The sequence below is a fragment of the Schistocerca serialis genome, chromosome 4, assembly GCF_023864345.2.
Source record: "Schistocerca serialis cubense isolate TAMUIC-IGC-003099 chromosome 4, iqSchSeri2.2, whole genome shotgun sequence".
Lineage (NCBI taxonomy): Eukaryota > Metazoa > Arthropoda > Insecta > Orthoptera > Acrididae > Schistocerca > Schistocerca serialis.
In genome coordinates, this window is record NC_064641.1 from 672,631,741 (window position 1) to 672,644,113 (window position 12,373).

Here is a 12,373-nt window from a genome sequence, read left to right on the forward strand (position 1 = left end):
TCTATCGTATGTTGTGCATATCAACAAAGCAAATGATTATTTGAATGTCAAAGAAACAGAACTGCATAGATGGATATTTCCATGCATAATAGAGTTCTTTTTTTATTAGACTGTCAGTGCATTAGTCTCGCTGTAGTTTACCTCTGAAATCTTACCTAAGATGCGTCGTTCAGTGTGTGGCTAATAATAACAACTTGCGGGGTAAAAAAGATACAATTTTTAAACCTCTCCCAGTATTATGGAATGCTACAAATGTAATCAAGTGAATGGTCTCAATAGCTTAAGACCTCTTAAAATGGATATTTTGCTTTAACATGTATGTGAGTAACTAATTTAGTGACGATAGGCCTACATCTTGCATAGCTTAGGCTATCTTTCCAACAGGAGTCTATTTGCTTTATTCCCGTAATATTTCTCGCCAGTAACTGTGTCAGTTTTTCCAGTACAACAAACATAGCAGAATTGAGACGTACATCTACTTTCATCATCTGGCTGATTTTACTTTTGTATTTCATTTTGGGCTTTTTCAACATACATAAGTCTATGCCATGCCTTATAATATAACAACAGTTAGACACTTAATTTCATGTTCCACATATCATCTGTAAGATAAATCATAATGATATGGAACGATTCAGTATATATTGACATAAACATTTTTTGTAAATTTGCCTCCATGCTTATCATTCATTAGTTGTTACATTTTTTAATTGAAGACAGACAGATGTTAGTCAGTAATTCCTACCCATGCCATTTATACATTACAGTAATAGATAAACTTCCACAGAATAGGAGGAGTTATAAAAGAGAAACTTTTTCAGTTTGGTTTGAAATTTTACTTTGCAGGTGTCAGTGGGTAACTGATAATGTGCTCTTAGTGTTACAGATAACCTTAACGTGGCGTAGTCAATGTAATTTTTTTCTTCTGGTACTGCAATTCTGTACATCATTTTTCCTGTTGAAGTGCAGTGGATTGTTTACATCAAACTTCAGGAAGAAATAACTACTGTGAAACGAATAGATGGCTACTCACACGCCGAGCACAAGGCAGGCACGACGAAAAAGCGATGCACATAAATTTTCAGCCAAAACTTTCTTCAGAAAGGAAGCACAGCACACATACACATACAATCATAGACACAAAACTCACGCACACATAACCACTGGCTCCCGCTGTTGTGGCCAGAATCTTTTTTTAGTGGGGGAGAAAATGTGAACAATGAATAATAATACTTATCGGTGAGACTAATTTAGGGCATCAGTTGCTGCCGCAAACAATCACCACTGTTACTTAGCAGTGTGTTATGCAGGGGCAAGACAGTTGATACAGTGTGGCTCGGAAGTCGGAGCATTTACGACTTGGAAGGCAATGAAAAACACGGGAAAGAAGAGAGAGAACAGACACTGAGTAAAGTAACGCAAATCTAAAGTCAAATGGCACAAATAAAACCATTACAATAAAACTAAAGAGTGCAACAATAATTCATGTATACAAAGGAAAATATTGCTTGAATTGCTTCACTTACGAATGAAATGTAATTCCTTTAAACTTTAATTTACGTTCGGATCAATTAGCATATCTGATGAAACAACTACGTCTCCACACAATCAAAGCGCCAGATAGTCTTTGGGATACGACCTCAAAAATCGATAGATATCCCCAATGGACGAAACTGGGCACGGGAGCGTCAGAGTGACGTCATGGGGAAGTATCACCGCAGTGATCGTAAAGTTTTGAGCTAGTTAAGATGGCGAACATCGGCTTCAAGTGTGTGACCTAATGACACCTCCCATTTTTTTTTACTTTCATGATACGTGGCGATTAATGCTATAATGCCCGCATTCGATGATTTTGCTAAGGTGGCGTGGCGTCTTTCTTGATAATAACTAAATTTACACGGGAATAACTATCGACGCCATTATGTAACACATTGATTTGATTGGAACAGGTTTTCTGAAATCTACAGATAAATTCTCACCAATGTTTTTAGGTATATCGAGGTGAAGCCAACATTCACACTTCATTCAGAGTTGCAATTTCTGGTCACATTTGATAACAGTGCTCCGCGACCTTTTTTTAATCAGAAAATCAATGCTAACCATGATTCAGTAAAAGCCACAATCTTCTGTCATTTTAAGCTCACACATCAAGTCCCTTAAGCTCCTAGAGCGTTTGCCGAATTTTAACAACCTCGATCACTTGGAATCTCATATCCGTTACTCTACATTTGTACACCTTATTCACTAAATGTTTGTTACTGAGTTGTTCAAATCCTTATTTTTCATACATTCGATGTCCAGGACGTCACTTGTAACCCTCTTTTTACTCATTGGTCTTTAACTGCCCGTTCCTACGATTTTATATAAATACGGCTACAAGCTCTCTGGGCATAGCCCCTATACAAACGAAAATATGCATGTTCAACATATCCATTTATACAGATTTATATTATGTGATATATAATTTCAGCTTAAGAGAAATAAAGAAAAAATAAACACACCAGAAAAATTCCGTCACATTATGATACTCAGACCGTCAAAGGACAAAAAGAGGACACAAATAATGGTCGTTGAGTCTATAAATCTGTGCCAGTGTTCCCGTTCAAGCCTGTGGAATTTATTAGTCAAATCGTATTAAATTGAGTGATGTCGTTTTCTGCAGTTTTTAAGAACTGGTTCTTTACCATGGTTCAGAACAGCTATATTGTCTTTGTCGGCTTTTGTAACTAATACTTCTGCCTCACTTACTCTACTTTCTGCAATATCTTATTTTTGAAAAGTTCTTTTTGATATAAAGTGTATGAGGCTTGTAACGCTTTTTTACATTTGATTGCTCTAGTAAACAGCCTCCTAGAAGTGCTTTCTGACATTCACAGTATGAAACTGAGCCACGAGTTGTTAAGTGACTATACAAAGGTCACTAAAGCACTGTAGTATACTTCTACATGCCAATGTGCTGTTTATATATATGCATGGGACACATTCTAGTGTCCGATTCCACTCGTTGGCTATGACCAATGACGTCATACGTAAGGCAAAGATGTTGCATATCGGCAATCTATGAAGGGAACGGATCATACCCGTAAACAAACGAATATAGCATGCGATAAAATACTATATTTAACGCGATTTTTATTTACGCACGAATTACCTGCACACGAGTTGAAGGTAACTAGAATAAATTAGGACAGGAGTGTAAAAAATTTGTGTCTAATTAGAATTATTATCATAATTTGTGCGAGTGGAGGGGCACAGAGAACCATAAACTGTAATACAGTATAGCGCATTGGTGAAGTCGTACTACTGCAAAATTACCTTAATTGTAATACTGATTTCAATTCAAACGTGAAAAGCGCAGGAAAGTTGGAGTTTTGGGTGGGAGAAATAAAGCGAATCATAACAAATACGAATTACTAACATAAAATATGGAGAATCGAACACCGCAAATCCTAAACAAAGCAGGAATTCACGTAATGGAAATCAATTAAAAATTAACAAATATTGGAATCGGTAACTAGAAGATATGGTATAAGATGTTAAGAGTCTAGAAAAGCTTCAAGGCCACCATAATCTGCGTGGTTGCCCCACACAACTGCCAAAGTAAGCCATGTACTGCCTCCAAACGCAGCTTCAACATCACAAGTAAACTGCATTCGTAGTCCACGAAACACATTAGGACCACCCATCAGTTGTTGCTTATTAAACTGTCCAGAGAGATCAATTTCAATCGCCCTCAATGTAAATCGGTGCACTGCGCCGCCAGCGACGACGGTATCCACGTCGAAAAGGCATTGCTGAGGCACGTTAACACACTTTGGCAGTTGTGTGGGGCAACCACGCAGATTATGGTGGCCTTGAAGCTTTTCCAGGCTCCTTAACATTTTGGCCTGAAAGACGTGGAGTATAGCAGAGAGCACAGGACTCCTTGCTAAGGTTCCTTGTGGGACATTGGTGCCCGACAAGCCGTTTACTCTTTTTACAAGGAGGAAGAAGAAGCTCAATGCAGACGAATATCTGTTCATATGGGCTGAAGTAGGGAATGGTAATTGCAAAATAAAGATCACTGGTGACTGTATGTTCTGCTCTAGACAATACAATGACAGCTCAACCAATATACTATTCTTTTATACCCTGTATACATGATACTATTGGCATGTGTATATGTGCATATCGCTATCCAATGACTGGGAGTCGCGAGAAAAATTTAAGGTCTTTAAAGTTCGAAAACCCGCCTGTCTCTAAAGAGGCGATATTGGACAAAATGAAAAAGTCATGGAATGGTTGTCAGATTGCTGCATGCAGTTTCGAACATGGCAAATGTCGCCAATCGCTACGTTTCGTGACTGGACACACGCGTACTGAACGGAGTTAGCAGCGGAAATGCTGAAGCTATGGCAGGCCAACCACATGCAAGATTGAGCCGGCTAATCACATTAGACGAGTGCTGGGTTTTCCACTATGACTACGAAACAAAGGAGCTAAGCAGAGAGTGGAAAGATGTGGATACCACAGTACCTAAAATGTCGAAGTCCAACCGTCATTGGCTTAGTATTTTTGGCTGTGTCAAGGTATGGTGTTAACGGAGTATGCTCGCAAGAGGCAAACCGTATCAGGCGAATACTACCGAAACCTCCTGACGACTTTACGGGAGGCTGTCAGGAGAAAACTGCTGTGTACAGGCTGTACGACCTACAGTGCGGCATTCCTTCTCACAGCAGTGGTTTGCCAGTGGCCTAACCACAAAGGGGTTACGTAAGCAGAGCATCAAGCACACACGTTGCCTAGGCCAACAGGCGGCAGCGCGAATGCCGAACCCACGGACCTATTTGTCTCCGTGGGCCACGTGACAGGAAGTTGTTCCACTAGTCTCTCTACGTGGCTACGTGGCGTGTGTATTTAGAGCAGTGCAAAGCAGCTCTGAAGCTTCTTCCTTCGAGTATGATGATTGCCCCATTTGAGATGTGCATCATTAAGTGCCGCTGCAAGTTACCCGACTCAAAATGTCCACTGCACGCAGTTCCATTGGCAATATTCGGTCGGAAATTGGTTGTGATAGTCTTGAATTGACTGGCAGCAGTGATTCCTGTCGTGGGTTGAAGCCGATTGTCATTGACACGGGTGGCAATTGTCTCGGGTCGCTGCAGGCCAGCAACTATTTACGACCACTGTTCTTACACCATACTAAATGGCTGCCATTGTTACACCATTACTTGTAAACATGTTGGACACTCCACATTGATGCACCAACAAAACTAGCTACTTCATTCGCTGAGTGGCCAAGGGCCCGTCCATTCTGCCACATCTCGACGGCGATCCCTCTTATTATACTGATTCCATACAACCAAATGCCCCCCCGCCCCCCCTCCCTCCCTCCCCCCCCGCCCCCCCCTCCCTCCCTCCCCCCCCCCCGCCCCACCTACACACACACACACACACACACACACACACACACACACACACACACACACACACACACACACACACCAATTTACTGCTACGAAACGTCAGCGCCTGAGTGTAGCATCACCAGTTCTACAACGTTTACAGCGCTCCAAAGCAATTGCTGAGGTCTTTGCCTACGGAAACTATGTTTGTAAATACGGGGTATAACGGGTGTGAGTGCACATATTTCTAATGGTGACTGAGGACGGTCTATCGAATAACATTACATCAGTATTTACGTTCTCTGCAGAATGGTTCAAATGGCTCTGAGCACTATGGGACTTAACATCTGAGGTCATCAGTCCCCTAGAACGTAGAACTACTTAAACCTAACACACACACACATCCATGCCCGAGGCAGGATTTGAACCTGCGACCGTAGCGGTCGCGCGGTTCCAGACTGAAGCGCCTAGAACCGCTCGGCCACTCCGGCCGGCACCTGTGGATCTTTCCAGTCTCAGGGTACTGATCTTTCGTCGAGCGAGCGGTTGTATTGATTGTTGTGTATGGAGCATTGCATCAGAATACTCTGAAATGAACCTCATTAGTATACAGTCTGGACCGGCCACAGCGGCCGGCTCTTCTGTAGCTATTACAAGTCGTATGTATTTAGGTTGGTTAGTGCCTCCAAGTACATGTGGCAAGAGCAAGCCATTAATGCTGTTTCCCCGGGGTAGAAGATCAGGTGTTCAAGTATGTACGTGTGTACGCCAAACTGTTAGTCTATACTGACAGGCGTATTCCACGTAGTGCTGCAGTTCGGCCGTGCAGAAAACATCAGGTCGTAAAGTTTGTGATGTGTTTGTGGGAAGACTATTCGGTGCAGAGAAGAAACAACAGACATACGGATGTGTGTGCATATTAAGGTACCACGTATAAAATCTCTTCGCTTATACCCGTTACACCTGTATACCTCTCCATATAGCTGAGTTGGTTACCTTGAGTTCAGTACTACTATGATAGAGAAATTTTACCTGAAGAGGAGTCCATTTTAAAGGTAGTTATGAAGTGGACGACAGTTGCTTGGTATTTCATATCTACAGTTATTTTTTATTTAGTGAGCACAGACCAGTACAGATATCAACACCTCTTCTTGTCTGGGTGCCGTCGATGTCACTCAGTGTGGACGCAGATAGTTGCCGGGTCGTCGACTTCAGAATCTTCAACGTCGCACAGCCATTATTTGGACGGGGCGTGTGGGAGGGCAATGTCAAACTGCAAACACAACAGAGAAATGTCACGTACAAGGCAGGTCTTCACATAAAGCATTCAACTGTTAGTCTGTACAAGAGGTGAAGGTCCAACTCAAGTGCCCTGTCTCTTACTTCTATAGCGACATGCGAAGAAACGTCCTTCCAGTATTGACAAAGAGTGTGCTCAAATAAGGCTTAGTTTTATTATAAAGAAAGAAAACGATAGATGTGTGAATAATCGACAGAAAAAGAGGACACAAAGAAGGAAGACGTGACGTTTCAGTAGACTTTTCACGAGCTGATATTCGAAAAATAACAACAAAAGATCTGTCGTGTGATGTTTATCTGAGTGTATTTGTTTAAAGATGGGCTTTCCGGCCACTCCAATGAATCTCGGAGGAAAGCAAACTATTAAACAAAAATAGTTAATAAGAGGTGTCATTCATATCTGAAACACGTGAACATATTCTTGGCTACGAATCCAAGTGCTAACGAAGAAGTAAGTCAGATCTCTCTTTATCACGCAATTTTCACTGTGTTGGATTATACTTCTATAAATATCCTCCACGTTCCACTTGGAGTGAGCATAACAACACCTTAAGATAAACGTGTCCCAATTACGTTCCTAGAAGCCACTTCATCTGTTAGACAAACGGATCATATAAATACGAGCGGCTGTGCAAAGGCGTGATTCCCAGGAGGATAGTGTGGTACCATTGCTATGAAGTCCAAACAACGAATTTTAGTACATGATGTTCATATTGTAGATGCTTCAAGCATATGCGAACCCTTTCCCCTGAAAACTGTAACGTCTATTAGCAAAAGACATATTATGTAGTAAAGAGAAAACATTGTGTATCATGTTTTGTTATTGTATGGAATTATGTACTTTTTTTATTATTTATTTTAGATAATATCTGTGTCGGCGAGTACTGAAACCGCCACCGACGATAAATATCAAACAAAGATGAGAATGTGTGACTAGTATAAATAATACAGCACGAACATTAATTTCTCTGGCTTCTTCTTCTTGGAGTTACGGGAGTAGGATAGCCTGTGACGTTGTATTGTACGCTAGCGTAGCCTTCTTTTGTCAAGATTGAGAGATGTACGCCATTACGTACTCATTTTAAAGGTGTGTAATAATTAACATATTTAAATGTTTTGAATAGAGTTATTTAATGAAACCTTGCATTATTATTTGTACTAGCTTGCTCGGCATATTATCCCATCCCTTTAAGACATTTTCAGTTATTTAAATATTATCCGTGGTGCAGAGCTGCGCTACGAACGAACGAGCCGCTGCCGCGGCGCATTCAAACTGCATTAAATGAAATCTATCACACCGCAAGGAAGCGGGGAGGTAATAGCGAAATAAAATTATTTCTTTCAGCTTTCGGACATGCAGAGCAGAGCAGCAGATTTTATGATGTGTTTTGCAGGTTGACGCGGGCTGCTGATAATATATTACTAACAGTACAAAAAAGATAATTTACCTTCGTAACATAATAGGAATCTTGCTGTGCTTAGTTCTGGTCTGGCAAACCTTATAGAAAAAACGTCTTTTTCTCTGATAATAGTTTCATGTTCTTGTGCTAGTCGTGGTAATTATTGGTGTTTTACTGTTAACAAAAATCCACCGCAAAATTTTGATGTTGAGCAATCATTGCGAACTGTAACATCAAGTATTCGTAACAAAGTAATTTTCATTTTCAGTAACTATAAAGTAGTGAAGATATGTTGAATTTTATAGTGAGTTACAGTAACGTAAAAATGTTCCTTTAATAGAAAGCCAGATACAGAACAATAACAAGACGATATATTCTGGTTTGTTGAAAATTAATGTTTATAAAGAAATTCATGGCACAGCATTACTGAAAGGTATTTCGCGGCTCTTTTCGTATATGCGTTGTTACGCAAGTAATAATAATAATAATAATAACAAAACAAAATAATAGAAAAGAGAGACAAGAAGTGAAACTGTCGCCCAAAAACGCGGGGCCCGAATTTGCAGTGGCCACGAAAATAATTGTTTTATGTATTTTCTTTCAGTGTCTATTGTTATATATATGTATGTATTTAGTGATAAATGTATGTATGTGTATCATGATTAATGCAATATATTAATGAATGTACAAACATTCTTTCATGAAAAAACGCACCACTGCAAGCGAGTCAGAGGAAACGATCCTGATAGTACTGAGAAACTGTAACGACTACATAATCCGGGGGCAGCCGAACCCCGAAATCAGATAAACTAAAGGTAAGACTACAGTGTAGTTGTCCTGTTTGTAGAAGCTTAACTCCAGTGAAGTGATCTCATATCGCTAGTGGTGTGCGTAGTTTGAAGTTAGTGTTTATGACAGGGCAAAGTTGGTTGTAGATAGTAATTTTTAGTGTGCAGTGTATTGTAGATAAATTAACATATTTTGTGTGCAAGGAAAAATTGTCAGACCTTGTGTTCGAGTAGGTAATTTATGAATATGGTTAAATTGCGTAGTCAACGTCCGAGCAATATGGATACTGAGGAACAGCCATTAGTTAGTGCAGGAAATGTAGAAACGGGTGCATTAAGCAGTACAAGTACTCTCTTTGAGGATATACCATGCGAAAATGTGTGGGCAGGTGCACAGGAAGTGATGCCACCGCCCACCAGTGCTCAAGGAGAGGTAGATAAAGAAATTGCACCACCTCCAGAAAAGCAGGAACCAGAGAGTGGTAATCTGCCTGGGGGGTATTCACTTCAGGCGATATTAGAGCGCGTGCTGGATTACCAGGCAAAATTTGCGCAACAGCAAGCCGAGCGAGATCGCCAGCTAGCTGAGCGAGATCGACAGTTAGCAGAAAATTTCCTTGCCCAGCAAACTGAGCGAGATCGCCAGTTAATAGAAAATTTCCTTGCCCAGCAAGCTGAGCGGGATCGCCGGCTAGAGGAAAAGTTTCTTGCCCAGCAGGCTGAGCGGGATCGCCAGCAAGCTGAGCGGGACCAGCAACTTGCGCAATCGTTAGAAAATATGAAAAAAGAGATTGCCTGTATGAAACAGAATTATGAGTCGATACCTAAGGCCGTGCAGGAGTTGACTGTACAGGTCAACAACCTGCAAGTAGCAAACACTAACAGGGTAGACGAGATAGGTGTCTTAGCCAACCGATTAGAAAAGCTAGAAATAGATTCCACACAGCTTATAGAGCAGAAGTGGAGCGAACAAGCGACTAAAATTGAAACCGAATTCAACTCATGGCTAGAAGCGAAGGAGAGTGAGATCGACAAAAATATTAATTCCAAGGTACAAGCAGCCATGGCAGATAGAGATCCCGAATCGTTCAGTACCGCAGTAAATAGTCAGGTACAGAACGACGTGCAAACCATCAAACAAATACTCAGTGAGGATATTCCGCAGTGGCAAGTGAATATTAACAAACGGATATCCGACTTGGAAAAGGGTTTAGCACAGAGTAACAAACATCTTGAACATGAAACTATGTCGCCAACAGCCAATGTTTTTGGCAACGCACAAACTTATACGCGACGCAACAATGGTGAATCTTTAGGCGATAATGCGAAGAGCTGTAGCTTCAGTTCGGAGCAAACAGCCTATGTCCCAGGAGCAAACCAGTATAGTCCAAAAATATTAGTTGAAGAAAGTTTGATAAGAAATAGGCAGTTTCAAACGTTTACTACTGAACGGAAGTCAGTACTCCCAGTAGTATTCATAAAAAGCTTTAAAAATATCTTGCCTAGTGTGTGGAACGAAGCACAGAAAATTCAATACGTAATGTCATACATTCAGGGTGATGCAGCGTTGTGGGCTACGGAAGTAGCAGACAGCTGCATGACGTATGAACAGTTTGAAAGGGCGTTTTTGTCGAAATACTGGTCGCCTTGTATACAAGAGCGGCTAAGAAAAGAAGTATACAATCCCGAACCGTACTCACCCCGTCTTGGGAATCTGAGACGGTATTTCGAGAAATATATAAACAAAACGCGCTACTGGGACGAGCCTATCTCACCAAGAGACATAATAAGACTCCTAAAATCACATTTACCCATTCATATCAAAGAGAAATTAATACACGTACCAGAGAGCGACATGGAACATTTCCTGTCTGTTCTAGATTCAATAGACTTAATCCAGGAAGACGCAAAAGCAGCGTGTGATCACTCGTGGAATAATGGATCAGGGTGTAAACATGATAGAAATAATAGTGCACAAAACCACAACCATGGAAATGGTGGGGGTGGTAACAAGAGGCAAGAGCATTCGCAAAATGGTAATAATGGGAGAAGTCAGAACGGGTATAGTCAACCGTCCCATAATAAAAAGCGTCGATTTGACGACCGGTACGATTCCGGACTGCCAAGAACCAACCGCTGGAAAAATGCGCGAGGTCAGTGGCATAGCAATTACAGCGACAGTAATCGCAATTGGAATCAGAATCAGCGACCAAGCCCAGAGCGGCAGGGTAATGACCGGTACGATAACAACAGACCACCACTGCAAAACGCGCCTATTGCGCAGTCGTGGCGGCCTACAAATCAAAACGTACACATAGTAGAGGTCGCGGACAATAGCCGTCCAAGTACCTCGCAAGCAAGCCATCCAACAAACTAGAATCGGCCTCGATATGCTCTCCATCGCTGGCCGAGGGGTGGAGTGAGAGCAACACGAAGGACAATTATGTCCCTGGAATACATATGCTGCGATACGACGACGGTATCAGTATGGATAATGATCTACTGACCGAACCGCATGAATGTAAGAAAGATAGCAACGAAAATGTGCAAGCCATAATCGAAGCGAAAATCAATGATGTTGCAGTGAATATAATCATCGACACAGGTGCTTCGGTGAGTGTAATGAGTACAGAGTTGTGTAAAGCGCTGGGGAAGGGACGTAACATACCGACTTTCCCGGTTAATAATTGCAAGGTGTCTGGAGCTATAAGTGCACAGAGCCAATTAGTTAAGTACCAGGTGCAGGTGGAGATTTATAAGGAGGGCGAAGCCATAGTGAGCTCGTTCCTCATTGTTAAAGGGTTAAAGGTGGCCTGCATTCTGGGAGTAGATTTTCTCCGTGAGAGGGACGCAGTGATCGACCTCTCCTCGGGAAAACTAAGCATAGTTAATAAAGGTAGGAGGATTGAATTGTCTATGATGAAATCGAAGGATGTACTTGTGCCATGTTGCAATCGAATTAATATCAAATGTAGGAACCCCTGGGTACTACACCTCAATGATTATTCACCTGTGACAGATCTCTATTATCCGAGTATAGAAGATCGAAATTTTGAAACAAATGTTGTTGAATTTCAAACCAAAGTACAGGAATCTGAAGGTTTAAGCAACATACAAAAGCAACAGTTGACGCAGCTGCTATCGGAATATACCATGGTATTTACCGACCGACCAGGAATAGTATAGGGGTACCACTATCACATAGAGGTGATGCCCCACAAAACATACTGTCGCGCATCTTACTCCATCCCTTGGTCAAGGAGGGAAGTAGTGGCTAGAGAGATTTGAAAGAGGTTAGAGTGGGATAGTAAAATTATTTATTCAGTGACGTGTCAGATGTAAATAGTAGTAGTTATGAGAAGATTTCAATTGTGTTTTAGAGTATAAGTATGTTAGCTTTAAGAAAGAATTTGTGTATAGTTAAAATTTTGAGAAAGTAGAATCAGTAAACTGAGCAATAGCATGCAAATGGAAGACTTTGTTTACAGACAATTAGTGTCAT

At 41.2% G+C, this 12,373-nt stretch overlaps 1 protein-coding gene across 1 annotated transcript in view; it reads right to left on the bottom strand.

Annotated features, from left to right (window-relative positions):
* Nucleotides 1–6,471: 6,471 nt before the first annotated feature.
* LOC126473148 (general odorant-binding protein 56a-like) overlaps nt 6,472–12,373 on the bottom strand; it is a 37,238-nt gene continuing 31,336 nt past the window's right edge. The window contains exon 7 of the mRNA XM_050100006.1: nt 6,472–6,657. Coding sequence (XP_049955963.1) covers nt 6,622–6,657 — 36 coding nt within the window. The 3' untranslated portion in view covers nt 6,472–6,621. The remainder of the gene's footprint in view (nt 6,658–12,373) is intronic.